Source organism: Athene noctua, chromosome 1, assembly GCF_965140245.1.
Source record: "Athene noctua chromosome 1, bAthNoc1.hap1.1, whole genome shotgun sequence".
Lineage (NCBI taxonomy): Eukaryota > Metazoa > Chordata > Aves > Strigiformes > Strigidae > Athene > Athene noctua.
In genome coordinates this window covers 53,453,598-53,473,882 of record NC_134037.1, presented here as the reverse complement: position 1 = coordinate 53,473,882, position 20,285 = coordinate 53,453,598, and the positions used below count along the sequence as shown (strand labels likewise).

Sequence of the window (20,285 nt, the reverse complement as noted above, 5' to 3'; positions counted from 1 at the left end):
TCTTGACGGAAATGCCTAATACTGTGGTTAACAGGAGAGCTCTTCATCCCATCCCCTCTTCTGATTCTGGCTCCTGACCTCTGGCTTTGGAGTTCAACTCCTGCTGCTATGATCAACAAAGAAAGATAAGATTAATGTAACGATCACCAATGAGCAATAAAGGACAAGAAACTCAACTTGCCAGCACAAAAAGATGATCTGAACAAACAGTAAGGAATGGGTCACTGCAGCTGTACCAGTTTGGAGGCTGTGAGAGTGAAGGAAGTCAAGAAGAGAAAATTGCAGCAATCAAAACAGAAGGGCCCATATAGGTGTACTTCAGTATCATAGAGTGAGAAATCCTGATTTTAGAGGGGGTGTGTTCCATCATAGGAAGAATTACAGGATTATCAAGGGGGAAAGAGGGAACATAACGAGAACTTGAGGGAATGTCATTAACCACACATGCTTTCTGCTAAATTATGCCAAAAATTTACTTCTACTTCCCCTGAATAACTTTGTGCTTATCTTAGGGAAACAGGAAAATAAAAAAGCTCAAGGAGACAGACTATGACTGAAAGTCAAAGAAAACAAGAATGAAGAAGAAACAGACACCTTAGAACTTTCTTGAACAGTGTACATCTACTGCATTCACTGATTGTTCCAAGTAGATGATTCCCATGTTATTTAGGATAGGGCTTAATCCTGTAAATTTTTCCTCTCCCAGTGCCCACCTTCATTTCTTTGCCCACACAGCACTTAGGTCCCTCCTGCCTACCATGATCTCCAAGATACTAAATTCCCAACCTTGTCCGGCAGGTCCCTCAGAAACCCTGTGTCCTCCAAAAATGCCTTTGCCAGCTCCTCCTTGCTATCTTCTGCATAGATTAGCCATATTGCTTGCTATTAGCCATATCGAATATTCATCCATTTAAGAAGGCAATCCTACACAGGCTCCATTTTCAGGAGGAGCCTCGTGTCTTTGTGCCGTGCCTATTTTTAGGAAACCTGACTTCTGATACAACTGACCTATTTCTCAGCTGTGTTTCTGAATTGCATCTGGGATGTGTCAGCACTGCTAGAGGCACTTTAGCAAAGCCCAAAAGGAGGAGATAAATCGCACTTGGAGACAGGGAAGAACTATCTGCACCACATGTAATACATATGTTAATATGTATTATGTATGGCTATGTTCTATATATTACGCACAGATAACATTTTCCACTTCCCTCTCTTTAAGAACGAAAATGTCTCCAACACAGTTCTGCTCTAGTCTCCTTACAACACCCCCCTCCGCTTCCCCCATATTTGATAGCATCTGGAATAAGCAGTGGTCAGCCTTTTTTTCCCTGGCTGGGGGATGCAGCATTCAGTGTGATATGTGGTATGTCTGTGATGTCCTCCCTTCACGCTTTTTTCTAACCCTCCCCAGCTGCAACCAAGCCAGTGGGGGAGGGAAACCCTCACAGTCAAACCCAGAAAGCACTCAGTGAAAACAAATAAGGTTGCTAAGGAACCGTAAAGATAAACCCACAAAATCCAGGAAATAGGAAAGAGTTCATATGCTCTTTTCAAACGCACACCACTCATTGCTCTCAGTGCTCAGTCTGTCACATTATATTAGCACAGAGCTAAGGCTGTGATTAAATGTGTATTATATGTGCCCAGGACTGATTCCCAACAATGTGGGAAACCCAAGAACCCCGCACATCATGCCACTCAACAATACCTACCTCTCTTCCTAATTTTTTTAATTACACCACACAGAAAAAGAGCCAAGCAAACTGAGAGTGCAGGTAGATTATATATTCTATTTGTATCATTAGTTACCTCTAATGACAGCAGCAATGCAGATGCCAGTGGCACAGCTGGGAAACATCATCATACAAACCAAGGGTCCACAGAGGGCACAAATCGGGCCTTCCCTGCCATTGCCATCCTGCCAGCTAGAATAAAGACAGCACGGGCTTGACTGTTGATTTGCAACTCCACCTCTGTTTTACCACACAGGTACAGCCTCGGGATCCACACTTTGCCCACAGGGATTTTCTTGAAACCAAACTTATTATATTAAGATTAACCCATAAAAAAAAACTATCTCCAGTGCATTGGGAGGTAAGAAGATGAAAGCCAGAGGAAAGGGGTGAACAAGACAGCTATACCTCGCCCCTGCCACGCAGACCCTGGGGCCACATTCATGTGTTTTCAGAGCCTGGTGAACTCTGGAAGCAAGGAGCAATTGAGGCAAGGCGAGTCCCTGCCACCAGCTGCCCTCTGAGCACTGCAAGTTCTGTTCTCCATGTACGCAGCTACATTGCAGCACCTGACAAATTTCCTCACACTTTAAAAGACTCTGGGAAACAAGAACATGCCACTGGAAAGGTTATATTTAGCCCCCCTATCTCCATTCACCTTGAGTTAAATCGGTTACTCGGAATGTAGCAATTGCCAGCCATGCAGAGGTGCAGTTGTACATGCCGTACATCTGAAATCACATAACCACCAGCCTTGTGGCTTAATCAGTGCTTCACAGCAAGGCTGAAACTTCTCTGAAAGAGATGAGGTGAACTAGTTGTTAATTTGGCTTCATTCTATCTCGTCATACAGAGAACAGTGATTCATTTCTGCCATGAAAAACAAGAGAGCATTTCCACCTCCCACTCGGAGTTTGCACCAAAAGGGCACCACTTTGAGTAGTACAAAGTATTTATTAGAAATGAAGCAAATTTTAATCCTTGCTAAACAACCTAATTTGAGAAGTGATTAGTATGAAAAAGCATCACCCAAATATCTTTACACTATATCCAGGAGAATTTCTCCATGCCTCACATGTCTAATGCATTTTGTCCACCATGTGGCTGTGTTTCACCCATAGAAAAACTCAAAGGGCTTTCACCCAGACAGCCACAGCTGTAGGACATCTGGCACTTTGGGTCCTACCCCTAATCAGCAGAGGTGAGACACCCTGCAAAGGGTGAATAAATGCACTTGGGTTCTCCCACTGACCTAGTTCCTGTGCTCAAGGACTCTGCATCTCTCCAAAGTTGCACAGTAACCACACTCAGCTGTCAGAAGGTGTAGCAGCACCTGTCCAAGCTTCCTCTTCATAGACAGAGCAAACCAGCAGCAGCATTGAACAAAACCAATGCCAGGATGCAACAGCTTATCACTGAGGGCTACTACTGCATAACTCTCACTTTTTACACAAGAGCTAAGAGGATGTTGGACAGCTTACATCACTGCCATTAAATTATTAAGCACAAAAATTAGCTTCAATTAGGAAAACAGAACTTATGACTATGTGCGTGCTGTCTTTACAAACTTAGTCTTTTACTATTACTTTTATGACTGTAAGTTCATAAAGGACAGCATGCCCACTCATACAGTTCTTCTACAGCTATTACCAACCATGGCTTTCAGTCAGAAGTGTAGTGATTTGTACTTCAGAAAGATAGGGTAGAAAATACAAATCTGAAGTATCTTATGGAATTATCAAGTTTCAGGGTTATAGATTGGAGAAAAGGATCTAGAGCGCACCACACAATTTATTTTGTGTAATGATACAAAAAAGTAATTTAGGTAATACATTGAATATGTTTGAGTCCTCAAAAAAGATTCCAAAGTTTTGAAGCCCTTTCTTTTTCATGCTACCAGGTTTATGAAACCAGCACAGTAAGACGACCACGTTGCTTTTGCACAGCCACAGTTACGACTCAGCTGTTGTGTAAGGAGAGCAAAGCTGCCCAACAGCTTCCATCCAGGATGAAGACAAGTGAAAATAACAAGCTGCCTATTTCTAATGCGACACTTCAGCTGATTACACCGAGACAACAGGAAAAGATAAATTATTAAAAACATATCTAGGATGAGCAGCTTGCTGTGTTCATGATAAAGTATGTACATGTTTATCATAATTATGCTAAAGGACAGAGTAATAGCTTCCAAGGAGAGAAGCAGAAGAAAAAAAAGCAAGGCTTTTCAGTATGTTCCAAAACAGAACACCAGACCAAAGTCTCACTAAGCTCTTAACCTCTCACCCCCTTTACCAAAGTCTCTGAGTCTTCACTAACTCATGAGCACAAAGGTAGGAGAAAAGTAGGGTAAGAAGACTTGTTCATGGTTGCTTCACATGCTTCCATTCTGGACACAAATCAAGCATCAAAGATCAAAATTCAAACTGTAAAGGTTTCATTTATGCCTAAAGCAAACATTGGGCACTTTGCTACCATGGTGATGAACACCGTAAAAACACCCTAATCACTCCCAATATTGCAAGTGTAAAGTAGGGCTCGGTGCAATACTGAAAAACATAGACTGGCATCAGGCAAATAGCGTGAGTTTGCACTTTAGAAAACAGTTTATAGAGTATTGCAGTTGTACAAAATCTGAAATACATTAACACTAAATGAACAGAGAAGTTGGGTTGTGTATATCATGCATATATAATACTTTGGCCCTGTGCAGAATTTTTAAGATGAGTTGATTGATCAAGGCTTCCCAACATAATGGCCATAAAACTGTTTGGGAAACGAGCCACCTGCTTGACTAGCATGTGTTTGCTAATACCAAGAGAATAAACAGCTTTAGAAAACTCAGGAAGTTGTATCAAAATTTTATTTTAAATAACCAAGTTCCATGCTAAAGCTCAACAGCCCCATGTTCTCTTTAAAATAACAAACCATTAAAATATATTTTTTATAAAACTAAGGCTAACAGCAGCTGAATCTTTAATGTCTGACACATATTACAATATATATACTAAATTTGAAGGTACAAAGAGTTTTCAAAGCTGTTCCAGACTATCAAGCTGATTTTGGCTTTTTGGGACTAAGCCCACCATCTTCAGTTGACTTCTCTGCTGATCTCTTTCTTAACCCCTTCATTTTCCGTGTCTGCAGTTTACCAAGATCTTGCTTCTGCATGTGGATTCGACCGTAAGTTGTACCGAACACATCATGGGAGATATTCTTTTTCTTCTTAGGCTGTAAGGCAAAAACAACATCAGTATTTCTGATTAGAGAATGCCAGTAGCTCTGGTAAGAATCAAGTCCCTAAAAGCAAGGCCACATACACTGTTTGGAGGTTAGAGATTAAGACTTGTTCTGTATGTTCCATAAACTTCCAGAAATAAGTCTGTATGCCAGCTGATCACCACAAAAGTGCTGTGGTCCCAGAAACCTCAGCTGGCCTATATAATGTATATTCAAATATGCAACTACTAATACTTTTGCTCTTCTTCACAAATAGATCTGGAAGTAATATACTTTCCAAGGTACACACCTTCAGGGCTTTTGGTTGTTTTAAAGACAGCTTATAAAGGTCATCTGAAGCTAAATGTGTCCTCCTCATAACCAGATCTAATGAAGGTCCCATCTCTTCCAGTTCAATTCTTGGTATTTTACAGCCAGATTTCTTCAAAAGCACCCTAGAAAGGAAAACCAACCAAAATCAACACTGTCCTGTGTGATAAAGATTTATCCGTCCTCCTAAAGGGCAGGTTCAATCCTGTAGTTCGGAAGACTGTTAAAAAAAATTGCTACTGCTAACTCTATTATTGAGAAAGGCGTCTGTCAGTGGCAATTTATAAAATATTAAATCTGTCCCATCACAATCTGAACACACCCAAAATACAACCTAATATAACTTAAAAAAAAAAAAAAATTAAACCAGTATTATCTGTATTACTGTTAAAACTCAGTCCCAGCACCCCAAAAGCCGTATCACTCCTCAAATTCAAAATAGTGCCCTGAGCATTAATAGACATGAATTCACACAGGTTAATTCACACCACTTTACTAACCCAACCACATGGAAGAGCAATCCTCCTCACTGGAAGGGGGAGCTCAACAAGGATGGAAGCAGCAGGTTAAGGGCTTAAGTGTTTTCCTTCTGCTGTACAAGTTACTCTGTGTTATGCTGGAACACCTCTGTGCATTCCATGTTTTAAATGCAACAAACTATTGCTCAACCCAGTTCAATTACACAACTACAGGCTAAATTTGGGGAAAAGTTGACAAGTGTACCAAAAAGCAAACAAATACATAAAACACTCACTTATAGCTTCGCATGTAAATTTTCCCATCTACAGCTGTGAAATGCAGAACGTATTCTAAGCCAGCCAGACGAATACTGGGCACACTAGGACCTCTGAAGAAATCTGAAAGAATATTTTAAAAGAATAAACACGAGGTTTCTTCGCTGAAGAAAAATCAAACCAACAGAGGCCTATAACAAATTGGTTTACTTCATAACAGACCTGCATCACATCACTGATGTGAACTCCTTGCCTATACAGGTATTTTTACTGCATCTAACTAAGCAAGGCTATACATGGGATGGCTCTCAAAATCTGTATTTTTAATGGGAATCTAATGAAATAGCCACTACTTAAAACTGCAGCTCTGTCAAAACATGAGAGAGAAGCTTAACATTGCAGGTGTTCGCTCCTGCACTGGTGAAACCAAACGTGTGCAGAAATCACAGAATCAACTAGGTTGGAAAGGATCCTGGAGATCATCCAGTCCAACTGTTAACCTAGCACTGACAGTTCCCAACTACACCAGATCCCTCAGCGCTATGTCAGCCCGACTCTTAAACACCTCCAGGGATGGGGACTCCACCACCTCCCTGGGCAGCCCATAACACAGTGTCTTCCCAGAGATAACACACGCTACCTAAAAATAAGTGTATGAAGAAGAGCTAATATACTTTCAGAGAAGTAATTTAGCTTTATTAAGCTAAATAGGATAATCACATTGTCTACTTTTCTAAATATTCAGCTCTATAGTCATAAAAATCAAAGGTATCTTACTTTGTGTTTATGCCAGTTCATGCTCAGCTAAACAGATCCATACAGAGAAGCCATTATTAGTTCAGGTATCTGTTTAAAGACATCATTCAAAAAAACCTGATACTTCAGATTCTTAATCAGAGCCAGATTTGGAAGAGTAGAGAATGATTAAAACCAGTACAAAACAGATCGGAACTATCTCTTATCTACGCTTACCTACATTTTCTCTCTCTGACTTGGAAAAAAAGTTGAGATACGTTGTTTCTTTTACATCTCCCCCAGAACAAAGTGCTTTTGTCTTTAGGTAAAGCAGTATGTCATTACAATTAATATTTTCTCTATTTAATTGGCAACACATCTATAAAAATAAGCTACTTCAAATATCTGCTTAGTTTGCAAAGAGAACACTGAAATACAGGTTAAATAGAAAATGATCTGCCTCTAGTGAGGTTCTTGTACCGGGCTATGAGGAAAAGACTGTGCAATCAGAGAGCTTGCAATAAGCACAGCAATCTGTCCAACATATGTAGAGGGTGGAGAAAGAATGTGACCTTCACTGGGGAACAAGGTGTGCTAATAAACATGACAGGGCAATGCTGAAACTTCAGAGAACTGCTAACAAATGCAAAACACATCAGTTTTTTCCGTTCTGTTCCATTTTCAGATCCGTCAGCTAGTTGTCTTTTCCTCCACTATCTTTTTCAAGTGTATCAGCACTGGAGTGACATCCAAAACAAAGTCTTGCTGGCAGGTATCTACTGGAGTCTAGCCAGGAAATTTCCTCGGTCAATTAAATACTCTGTCCTCCTCTTGTGGGCTGAGCTTGTAGTTAAGAGGAAAAGTTGCAACTAAAATATTTTGTTTGCCTCTGGCATATATTTTCCCTTTGCCAAGTTCTCTGCGGATACACAAGCTTACATTCACAGTGGTTTTATTGACAACATGTCCCTTTCATGTTTTCCTGTGGCATCATACATCTTCTTACTCACAGGATGATCTCTTCCCACAAAATGCAGCTGGTCAGAAACTTCTCTTTCCTGGCAGTGCTGAACAGCTGCAGAAACCTTACACTTCTGTATACCCAGAGAGTGGAAGTTTTTTTAATGTACTCTTAATTTACAACTCTTGCTTTGGTTGGACTAGAGACTTGTTTTCTCCCTTCTTTTCACTCCTAGTTTTCTCCCTCTTGTCCTCAACATATTTCCAGAACTTCTAATTTACTTTTTGCTGCAGAGAACTTCACAGGATCTTTTCGTTTCCAAACTAAATTCCTAAATTATTTTGGAACATCAATCTATACACTTCTTTTTGTATCAATTCTTATCCAAAAGCTGGTGACACTGCAACCTATGTAGCTATGGTTATCATTAGTAGAGTTCAAACTCTATCCCAGCCATTCCCTTTCTTGGCCACAAGGAATTCACAAATCTTTTGAGACACTCCAAAAAGTCTGTGTGAGGAAGGCTGTATGAAGAACAAGCTGTTGATCAATCTAAAATTGTAGAGGTCTCCTGGAAACCAACATTTCAGAAAGTGTATAAGCAAGTCACGTAGCGCCTAGCCATTTTTAGGATTAAATGGGTGTGCAATAACAGAACGAGCAAGCGGGCAGTGTTGTAAGAGATGAAACATTTTATAAATACAAGCATAAAAAGTTATTAGAATTTCATGAACTGCATTCCAAGGACTTACATTGTAAATTAATTCCTATGCTACCACATCAGCAGGCAACGATAAGCATAAGAGAAAGAATGGGATGTCTTCCCGGTCTCTAAAGAAAAATGCAGCTGCCATTTATTTCTCCTAAATAACTCCTTCCACTTCACAATTTAAGTGGACTATAGGGTTTGGTTACCATGAAGACAGTAATTCACCCTTGCCTTTAATTTTACAAAGAAACTGCTGTAAGATGATATTCTAAACATACATAAACCCTTTTGATATGACAAAAGCCGATGAAAGCTTGGTTGTTCACCAGCATCACGGGCATCACACTGCTGTGGCAACAAGAAGCTGTTAGCATCTAATATTCCCTCTTGGATCCCAACAATACTGCTACAGTAATAAAATATTTGCTGTTGTTGTTACAAAGACATGTTTCTATCTTTCTTAGCAATAGAGTGGCAGCTTAAAAGCACTGTCTTCTGCAAGAACAGAAAGAATCAGTTCTTCCCTATTAGTTAAGGGCTGTTTTGAAGCAGGTCAAGTTATTACCCAAATGATTTTAATTGGTTAAAGATACCTTCAAGCCTTTACACTCCTTAATCTTTTCCTTTGTCTATTGTTTTATATGTAGGTATTTCATACGAGTCAGCAGAACATTAAGACCTGGAGTACTTGGAGTACATTCAAGAAGAAAGATTGGGTGTCAATTTGAGTACATTTGACCGCAGAGTTATTAAAGGCAAATAAATAGGAGAAAGAGCAGAAGAACATCAAAAGAAATAGGACAGGAAAGTCTAGTTAGTTATTTGGCAACTGTCTAATGATGCATGTCGTCCATTTAAGGTATCGAGCTGTTTGATCATGGGGTGCAGGAGCACATCTGGATGCCAGTCACCAACACTGTGCAGATGCTTGAACAAGATACACTTCAGACAGTAACACACCTGCTTCCTGCACTGTAAATATTCATTTAGAGTGACATAAACACACAGTATTAAAACTCATTTATCTTCATATTCACCCACCTTTGAAGGTTTATAAGCACAGTTACTAGCCTTTCTATTCTGATCTACCCCCAAGAACCAGTCAGCTGTATTGAGAAGGATGCAAATTTTTCTCCTCTCCTGCTCCCTTTTCAGTCTCATTCCAGATGAAACATCTTGCTTTAAGGAATTAAAATAAATGAGGAAAAAAAAAATATCTAATTTTTAAGGTCTGTTTCTAAGGAGCATTCATTTATCTGTTTGCCTAGAAAAAAAGGGCCCAACAAATACTTATTTTATATGAAAGGGAGATCTTGCAAAGTTGTAAGATTCTGAATTGGTACAACCCAAGAATGGAACTGAAAGAACACAACTGTTGTTATTGGGTCAGTCTCAGTACTTTACTAAATCTAAAAAAAAAGTTATCTACTCTTAGGAAATCTATTAAAAGGAAAAAATATACTATCCTACTTATTAGATCTAGTTCTACTGAGCAATATAAATTTTTTAAGTGCTAAGGGATAAAGTACCATATGACTTCTATGTTCTGAAAAGCTACCCTAAGAGAAGTATAATTATTTTTTGTAGTTCCTCCAGAAAAAAAAAAACCCACAATGTGCTCTATCTTACAGAGCCTCCAACCTTGAGATAGTAAAAAACTTCATGCCAGTTTGTTTACTAAGCTCCAAGCCTGCCTTGAAGTTGACACAGCTATTATCTACAGCTGATTTTTACTGCACGTTCTTTCCAAGTACTCTAATTAATGCACTTTTGTTAGAATTTGTTAAATTTCCAACAGAAAATGCTTTCATTATAAAAACACAAGCTCCATTATAGTGATCTGACTTTTTTCTAAGCAAAAATATCCCACTTCCTGAAAATATCCCACTTCCTGAACTTAAACCACTGATTTCAAGTTAGATACTTCAAAAATATTACTTGGTTAGAGAAGTGATGATTCAGTACAATCACAAGGTGATCACTTTTTGAAAAATGACAGAATTTTCCCACAATCAAAGTAATTAATTTTAGTGAATCCAGTTTCAACTTCAGAATCTTTTAGGCTAGTCTTTTTTTCCCTCTCCATCAGTCATGATAATTAGTTAACTTTAATTTCATGTGACATGAAATTTTCAAGTGCCTGTTCTTGTTTTCTTTCTGTGCTAAACATAAGCAAATATTTATTGACAAACCAGCATTTCCCAACAGATCATATTACTACAGATTTATGCAATCCTACTGCTCAAATAATCAAATTACTGACCGATAAGAAGGCTCTTCAGTCTTCTGTACTCTTCATTTACATCAAACATGTCACCAGCAAATATCAACATAGGTTTTGTTCCTTCAGGACATTTACTGTTCTGTGGAATAAGAATTTTAAAACGGAACAAAAATTCAGACCATGTTAGGGAATATATTATTTATTTAATAGGTGGTTAGCCATTCAACACTGAATTAAAATTTTTTGTGAACGGAACAGACACTTTTTTCCCCACTGTATATGTATAGAAGGAAGTTGTTTTTAAGATGGTGAATTGTATTCTTCTTTGTGCTGGACTAAAAAACAGAGATTCTTTACTATAAAATGTATAAGATAACACCTTCCAGTGAAAACAAGTGAATTTGACTGCAACTACTAACAAGAAAACTAAAATTAGAGGCAAACAAGTCTATTGTACTTCTGACACTGGAGAGTACCTACAAAAGGCTAAAACAATAGTTCAATCAATCACCTAATTTTAATTCTGGCCAACAAACACAATTAACTGTAACTTTCCTGCTAGTAACAGTTTTATGAAGATACACACCACAATCTGATTCAAGGGGGAGACTCACCTTTATGAACCGTAATTTCATTGCTATCCCTCTAGACTGTCCTCTCAATTTATACAATACAATGAGAATAAGGATGATAAAATCTCCTGATTTTTGTAATGTATAAACTGTTTGATACAAAAGTATACACATATGAAATATGGTTTAGTCTTGCCAAAATGAGCCTAACAGCCATAAAAGGTGATTTTCATCTGGTTTTAAACAATCAGGATGTTAGCACCTTGTCCAAACTATAGTTTTGTGAAAACTGGCATTTATGTGCTACTGAAAGCTAAATAAAGTTTCAGAATCATCTCTGTCAGCAGAGTGACCCTCTTTGGCGATAATTTGAGAAGAGGCATTTCAGTTTTCAAAGCCTATGCCAGTTTACATAGGAACATACCATCAGCAGAAACTGAGTAAAGAATTTTATAAATATGATTCTTTAATTAAAAAGGAAAATATTAGGAAAAAAAAAGTCAAAAAAAGAATCTGCAAATAAAGTTGCAAGCTTGCTTAAAACAACCAAAATAGCAGAACATAAAAATAACATTCTGGGGTACACAAATTATCAATCCTCATATGCTGCATGAAACACTTTTTTTAAACAACTCCTGTCCTTCAAAGCATGACAAAAGCCAATGCACCAAAAATATCCACCAGTAGATGTCACTGAAATACTGAAATCAGTGATTCCTTACCTTGACATCTTTTAAGGATAGAAACTTTTCAATGCCTAGCTCAATCATGTCTAGGACGTGATAGTCAAACATGCGACCTGTGAAAGTAAAAAGAGAAAATCCAGCTATTTAAATATTCATTGAAAACTAGACCTTTTGTCCAAGTAAAAAACGCAAGTGAGACATATTACCTATTATCAAGTTGTTAGGTCGCTTCTTGTTATGAGAGCCAAACAGGAACAAAGAACAATCTGATTTCTTGGAAAAGAATTCCTACAATTGATGAAAAGAACAAAACTTGTGAGTTCCAGTTTGCAATGTTTAAAGTATTTGGTGAAGGTGTATGCCACAATCATGTGTGTTTAAGAGCTGCTTAATGAGAAGAGCAACTGCACTTATCAGGAGAGTTTTGAACATATCCAGATCCACATAAGCTAAAACCGACAGCTGGATTTAAGGTTCAAATAACAATTCATTTATGTTTTTCTTTCCTGTGGCAGTCTTAAAGACGAAGTCAGGCCATTTTTTCTTCCCATTTTATCTGTAATACTCTTCTTCATAAATCTTCATTACTTGTTTCTACATAAGATACCTTCAACCACTTCTCCTTGCCTGAAGAGTAAGTATTTGCAAGTTGGCTGCAGCTGTAATGCCTCACTTTAGTTACTCAGCTAAGCTTTATGAAACATATTAGCTTTGCCTAACAGCTCCTGAACCACCAGTTAATCTCCTCAACAGCAAGCCTAGGAACATCTGCAACACCTGGGTCCTACTACAGCAGAATTTCATGTCAATTTATTATTTAAGACTAAGATGCTACTGAAAACCAAGGCTGTGGTGACTATCATAGAAAAGATCTTTTCTCCAGGTGGATAGAGAACATATTATAATATGTCCAGAGCCACCATTACAACAATTCTTTCTGAGGATCTCCAACTCCAAAAACCTTTTCATGCACTGTTGCTTCTCAAGCCCCTTGTTCTGTGTATCGACTGTAGTTTCTAAATACACCCACACAATTTATCCAGTACCTCCCAGAAGTACCAGAGTTTCTCTATGTGCACTCAGCAGCTGTGAAGCAGAAAAAGCCACTGCATCTCCTCCCACCCCTGCAACGGGCATCTTAGAGATTACAGCTCTGCCCCTCTGGGAGGTCAGGAGAAACACCCCTGGGTGCAATCCTAGGCTGGATTAATTGTATGTACAAATCACACAGCTCAGCACTGAGCTCTGCCACCAGGTCCCTGAAAAATACTGACTGTAATCAGATCAAGAACAGAACCATCCCCTTGAAACACCTGCTCATACAGCTCTGTTAATCACTGCATGTAAAGTCTCTAACAGCTGTATGACATTTTATTAAAAAGATGCAACAAACTCAAATGCCTCAAATGTGTCCTGCATATACTGCAATATCACATACACTGCAAAACCGCCCTTTTAAAAAAAATGCCTGTAACCAAGTTAAAAACCAAACGAACTTGATTTGACTTGATTGATCTTTCTAGGCTCTGATTATTTGTTGACACTGTTCTCAACGACCCAACACTGTTGTTTTGAGGTTACATGAATTAAAGTTCCCTGAAGGATCTCCTTTTAAAATATCAGAATTATTTTAGCTGCCGTGTTTTCCCAGAAATTATCAGAAGTTTAAACCAGTGGTCAGCTGATGATCAGCTGGTTCCTGTATGACTGCAAAACCAAGTCATCCAGCTATGGGATTGTAAAAGGTTTAATTTCAGCAAATTATGTGCAAATCTTTCCTCGCTGCCTACAGTAAGTCTTCCATTCCACTCACGGTATTTTGGGGATGGCTTCATGCCAAGAACAGAACAAGAGCACATCAGCATCGGTATTAATGCAGATTAAGTAACTTTCAATGTTGGTCTATCTATGCTGCAACCACAATGATTTTTTGATCTTATTACATTAAAAATGTTTTAATTCAACTGTTCAATACAACTTCTGCAACTCCTCTAGCACTCACTATTGACTGCTTTTACTTTTCAGCTATGTCTCCCCTCCTCTCCCTTTTTATTTACAGCTAGTTTCCTTAGATATGTTTCCCCTTCATTTTCACAGCCCCTTTTAGACAAGAAAGTACACTTGTGCCTGGTGTGTATACATTCTTTTTTTTCTTCACAGCTTTAATATAATACCCCCAAATTCCCAGTTTTTCAGTGAGTTATTTCAACAATTGCCTCATGCATTGGAAAGCTGACCCTTATTCCCCTTTGTACGTTGACAGTGGCACACAGGAAACATTACCAAATCATGAGCACTGGGAACCAAACAACTTATTTTGGGATAATTAATTTTTGTCTTTATTGTGAAATCACAGCTGTACATCACAATCTCCTTTCTCTCATTTTGTTGAAGGAAATACATATACTGCTTTTATGACACACATTTCAGCAGTTAAAGTGACACTATGATTGAAGTGCAAGCATGTGTGAGAATCTTAGGATTAGCCCCTCTATTTTTTGCCTTCCTGCTCATAAATTATTTTGATCATAAAGCACTGAATCAACACCAAATCCAGACAAAGGCATATCACCAAATTTATTTCCAAACACACACCCCCTTCCAAAATACCCTCCAAACCTCTGAAGAACCACTTCTGCAACCTCTCTGCAGGCCAAATACACATATTTAACTGAGTGCTTGACTGAATTGAGTTCTTGACTGAATGCTGGAGCAGAACTCTCAGTGACCACCTCACAGCTGTGCAGCATGTTTTCACGTAGCACGCTGCTGGACTTTTCCTCTATACAAACGCAAGGAAGTCACAGAAAGCTATGAACCCTCCATTTAGCTATTTTAATCTATGAATTCACCAAGCTGAAACAAGCTGTTCACAAGCTATGTCACTTTAGAAGACTTTCAGAAAATCAAAATAAAACGCTTTATTACTCCTTTCCTATCAAGCACTGTTACTTATAACAGTGCTACTGACTCCTAAATTTACCTGGCAGTTTACAGAAACGTGCATTTACAGTAAAGACCAAGTCCTCACAACATTATTTAACCAAGTAATAAGCAATAGGACAAGAGGTAATGGCCTCAAATTATGCCAGGGAAGGTTTATACTAGATATTAGGAAGCATTTCTTTACAGAACAGGTTGTTAGGCGTGGAATGGGCTGCCCAGGGAGGTGGTGGAGTCCCCATCCCTGGAGGTGTTTAAGAGTAGGGTTGACATAGTGCTGAGGGATCTGGTGTAGTTGGGAACTGTCAGTGTTAGGTTAATGGTTGGACTGGATGATCTTCAAGGTCTTTTCTAACCTAGATGATTCTGTGATTGATTCTATCTTGCAGCAGGAGGAAAAATCTGCCTACTGACACCACAAATTTAGACATAGCCCTACATTCAACTTATCCAAACACCCTATAAACTTTGTTTCTCATCTAGTTCCTTATAGAGTAATAGAAAATTATCTTCCAACAAAGTTCTTCATGACGTTAAGGCTGTAAAATGATAAGATGTGGCTTATACTTACCAATGAGGTTTGATCCTCAAAAGGCCTGGTAATATTTTTCCTGAGAGGAGGAAAAACAAAGGGGGAAAAGAAATTTTAAAAACTCCACAACAAAAAAACAAACAGACCCAGATAAGCACTTCTAATTGGTTCTCTGATAACATTAAAATTTTGCATTCTACTGGAAACTCCAGCAGTAGAGCTTCAGTTTTAGTTCAAACCATGAGCCATAATACTGCCAGGAGAACCTCAGGGCCACCATTGCCATCCTCCACATTTCCTGCCTCCTGGGGTCTGACTTCCAGACCATCACCACCAGTGACACCTCATAACTGCCTTTGTCTGTTCATCTAATGTTAAATTCAGCTATTACAATTAATGACTCTGGCACTACATCCATACAGGTAGTGGGCTCCCATTTTGTGCAAGACTTAGCTATCCCTGTAATCTGTAACTGAAATTTTAAGACTTCGGATACAAGAAATCCAGCCTACCCACCTGACACAGAACCTCGCTAGCTGTTTGCACACATCAGTCAGAGAAGCCAGCTGTCCAGGTTTGCTGAATCCTGCTCTGTAACACTTGGCACAGAAGTGGGATCAGCACCAACACTGACCACATGTAGCTTGTTTTCAGTCTACTGAAATTTACAGTGAATCTCAGCCACCTCTTGCAACCCTTCCCGTTGTTCAAGCCCCCATGCTAGCCAGCATCTCTGTTCATGTTTGAAATTATCAAAAGCTGTCAAAAGACTCAAAGGTGTCAAAATGAGACCACTTACTTTTTATACAGTACAGCAAAAGGCTTCTTAACAGCATACTGCAAAAGACAAATGTAAACATAACAAATGTGTTATCTCTAATATACCTAAGTGAATGGCACTGCTTTTTCTAAAGCCTTACAGCTTATATGATCACATGAAACAAAGTAACTGTGCAAGTCTAGAAGACAGCACCTCAAAATCCCTGTTCACAGTAACACCCTTCAACTTGATAGCAATCTCGGTTCCCAATTAATTGCAGAAGAACTTACTTCTAGTAACTAAGAAATAACAAAATAACTGAGAAACAGCTGAAATCAAAGCCACGTAATGGAATCTCTCTGCTTCTAGGGGCATGAGGAAAAACAGAGAGTGAACAAAAACCTGATTAGCATTAGCATAATATGGTAAGAAAATGACGAAGGAGAGAAGAGAGTGTAGGAACAGGTATAATGTTTTCAGGTATGAAGTTAGAAGACAGTAAAGTTTAAGTTTTAGGAGAGGCTGAAAGCTCCCTATCAGTACACACAAGCAGTTTACAGGATTCTGGGATATGACTTCAGCTGAGTGATCCAGTCCCAATTCTATATCTAATTCTCCTGTTTTCAAATTGACTTGCAACACTTCACCTTATATACTAGACAATCATGGAAAAAATAATAAAGAAGAGAATAAACTCAAAATTTCTGGCAAAGAAGAAACTGGAAGAAAATAATCTCCACTAAAGCTAGGTAATGACATCTTTGGAGTACTAGTCAGTCTGAGATTTGGGCAATGGGGAAGAGTATGAAAATATTGATCTTGCAGGAGAGAATATTCAAATTGTAAGAAAAAAGAAAAAGGAAGGTCGCATACTATGTCAAACAACTTACAATGTCTTTAAGCACTTCAGTCACTGTTAAGTTAGCATTTCCTCCTTTAATGAGCATAGCATTTTTTGTATTTTCTTTAAGTTTGGGTTCTCTCTTCTCAAGAAATCTTTTTGCTCTCTTAGTTTTAGGCTTCCTGTAACAATAAATAAACAGTTAAAAACTTAATATTAGTAACAACACCGAACACCACGGAAAACAGTAAAGCAAAACAAGAATTGGAATTCAAGTAACTCGTTTCAGTGATTCAAACTAATCCGAACCTGCAGAATTACAATCAATGCTAAAAGCCCAGTCTTGGATTAACATGTTTTACTGTGACTCCTCTTCTCTGTCTCCTCAAGGTAGGAAAGGCAATTTCAGTCTCTGGCTTTTCAGTTTCTTCAAATTTAGAGCTTAAGCTATACCAGAATTCCCACAGACTGTACAGACAGGCTGAAAGCTTCTCCTCACCACAGCCTCCTCCCAAGTCAGAGACTTGCATAAGAGAAAACAAAGTTCCTCAAAGACCATCAAGGGCATCCAAAGAAAAGCTCAAGTAGGGCATATCTGTTGGGAGGAACCAGAGAGCAGTACTGTGCATTATTCAGGTGAAATACACCAGCCTTAACAGGGGACAGAGCTTACATAAATAACTACACGGCTTAAGTACTACATTTCTCCACTAAATGAATGTAAAGCTTTTCATATCTTCTCCGTGACGCGTGATATTTATTTTCTTTTATAGAGAAAACAAACAGAAAACCCCACACAGGTACTTCCAATTACAGGTGAAGATAGTTCTTTTAAGAGTACAGAAATACATAAATTCAATCCCAGCTAGTCACTACGGTTCCTTTAAGTTACCAACTGAGCGAGGGCTGTTTTGCCACCAATAAAAAGACGGCAGCGCTCGCTTTTCCTTCCTTCCTTCTCACACCGCGTTCCGCAGGCCTCTCTCTGCCGGTCTGCCCCCCGCAAGCCTGCCCAGGCCGGCGCCGCCCAGGCCCCACAGCCGCCCCGCTGCTGGGCGCCCCCGGCCCTCCGCAGAGCCCGCTCTCGCTTCTCAGAGCCCGGGGAATCCGTGCAGCACCCCACGCCCGGTACCGGAGCCCTCGCAGGCCGGGAGTAGACGACTGTCCGTCCCCTCGTGCCCCCCCCCCCCCGCCACACTCACACCACCCGGTCCAGCGCGTCCATCGCCGCCGAGTCGCCTCACGCGCGCGCCGCCGCCGTCACGCACCATCATCCGGTACCTCACATCCGCCGCGGGAAAGGGGCGAGGCCGGGGCGGGCACCACAGAACGCGCATGCGCAGAACAAGCCCCACCCTCCCAGCGGCGCGCGCCCTCCACCGCCGCCGAGGCACGCGCTGGGTTCCCGCCCCGAGAGGGCAGAGTCCCCGCCCAGCGGCGGGTGCAAGTTAATTAACGCCCAAATATTAAGGCAGTTACGCAACGTGCGCGGCGGCGGCAGCGGCCGAGCCGCTTGTTTCTGACCTGCTTATCCACCTTCTCCTCCCTCGTGCGTTGGGAGCCCCACTGAAGTGGTGCAGATAAAGCATGCCCTTTAAATCCCAGTTTCCCCCCAGATTTACTTATTTGGAAAGATGGATGCAACTATTAGGAGTTATTACACACAACAGAAATTATTATATTACTAAAATATAATTATGTGTATATAATTATGTATATTAATAAAATATTACACATAATAGAAACCAAATGCTAAAGATGTATTTCTGCCTAAAATCCCTAATGCAGTAGCATCACTTTTAAACCTGCATCTACTCTTAATCTAAAAAGATTCTGTCAATTTCAAAGCCTGCAGGCCTAAATCAGTTGGTCAGAGTTGTTCAAATTTGTTCCGGTTGTTACATTTGTTCCCAAAGTTCTGAAGGTGTAAGAAAGGACAAGAGGTAACGGCCTCAGGTTGCACCAGGGAAGGTTTAGACGGGATATTAGGAAGCATTTCTTTACAGAACGGGTTGTTAGGCCTTGGAATGAGCTGCCCAGGGAGGTGGTGGAGTCCCCATCACTGGAGGTGTTTAAGAGTTGGTTCGACATAGCGCTGAGGGGTATGGTGTAGGATTCTATTTGGGAACTGTCAGTGGTTGGACTGGATGATCTTCAAGATCTTTTCCAACCTATACAATGCTGTGATTCTGTGAAAGCCAAAAGACTCAGCAAAATCCTATACAGCAGAAAAATCTTCCTCTGTCTACCTACATCCAATTTGGAATATACCTATCACCCAGCCTTCCTGTAAGTTAAACCACTTCATGTGCTGCACCTCGCTTCTCTACGTTGGGCATCCCTGAATATTCTCCAAAGCTTTTTAAAAATCTCTTTTGAGGTGCTGAACACATATACAGTGATAACTGCCACAATGTGCAAAGAAAATGGCACAGGAACGATTGGGATGGTTTTGTGTCTAAGCACAGGGACATGAGCAATATATAGTAACAAGGCAAGGATGATTATGGCAGTAATCCTACTGTCCAGCTATCATACTTACCCAACACCCCTTTTTACTCCACACACCAATTCTGAACTGTACTTGAAATAACTTGTTGGGCTTTTTCAGGCAAAATCACTAAAGCTGAAAAATTTGTTATCTGCAGCAGCGGACTCATAGCACTGGCTTTCTGGGAGGACTGGGGAAAAGATGGGTGAAGAGTGAGTATAGTTGCAGAAGTTAGGGCTAATAACAACAGAAACAAAAGTCTGAGAATTATAAATATTTTCAATCTGAAAAATATTATTATGAGTACTCATAGTTTACGATATACATAAAATTTTTTAAAAAACCCTGAACTGATTCCCAGATAAACCAGGACAAAGAAACAGCTGAAAAAGGTCAGAAACCAATTCTGCTACAATACTCCTTGCACATAATACAAAAATTTACATGTACATAGTGACAGATTTTGCAGTTGGTTAACAAAATGTGAAACTTGCAATGTTGACACAGAATAAACACTGGGAAGCACCTCTCTGCTGTCAGCAGCCAAAACTACAACAGCGAGCCTTTTCCATCTGCAGCACACTCAGTCCCTCTAGCAGGAGGTTCAGCTGTCAACAAGTGCAGCCCAGCACCACAAACGCTCCCCACTGCAGACAAGAGCATACATTATACCAGTTTGTAACATTCCCAAGATCGTTATTCCAGTTATAATTCTCCTCTATCAGCACCACACAAATCAAGTTTAAACAATGCTTTTAAAACTTCTGTGACTGCAATTAAACCTAGAGAGAAGGCCAAGCAGTCTCCCTGAAACCTGA

The 20,285-nt window shown here is 39.7% G+C and overlaps 1 protein-coding gene across 1 annotated transcript; it reads right to left on the bottom strand.

Annotated features, from left to right (window-relative positions):
• Positions 1 to 4,579: 4,579 nt before the first annotated feature.
• Positions 4,580 to 18,292, bottom strand: RPF2 (ribosome production factor 2 homolog). Its single transcript, XM_074896161.1, has 10 exons — positions 18,179 to 18,292; positions 17,026 to 17,158; positions 16,175 to 16,212; positions 15,415 to 15,454; positions 12,107 to 12,188; positions 11,937 to 12,013; positions 10,682 to 10,781; positions 6,034 to 6,136; positions 5,260 to 5,404; positions 4,580 to 4,961 (listed from the first exon to the last, which is right to left on the bottom strand). The coding sequence occupies exons 1-10, from the start codon at positions 18,199 to 18,201 to the stop codon at positions 4,782 to 4,784; spliced, it is 921 nt and encodes a 306-aa protein (XP_074752262.1). The 5' UTR covers positions 18,202 to 18,292; the 3' UTR covers positions 4,580 to 4,781.
• Positions 18,293 to 20,285: the final 1,993 nt, after the last annotated feature.

Excerpts from the sequence above, each read along its gene's own strand:
- RPF2 (XM_074896161.1), bottom strand. The coding sequence starts at position 18,201 with ATGGACGCGCTGGACCGGGTGGT. Across the intron at positions 12,189-15,414 it reads TTGAGGATCAAACCTCATTG|GAATTCTTTTCCAAGAAATC; the intron begins GTAAGTATAAGC and ends CATCAATTGTAG. Across the intron at positions 10,782-11,936 it reads TATCCTTAAAAGATGTCAAG|AACAGTAAATGTCCTGAAGG; the intron begins GTAAGGAATCAC and ends CTTATTCCACAG.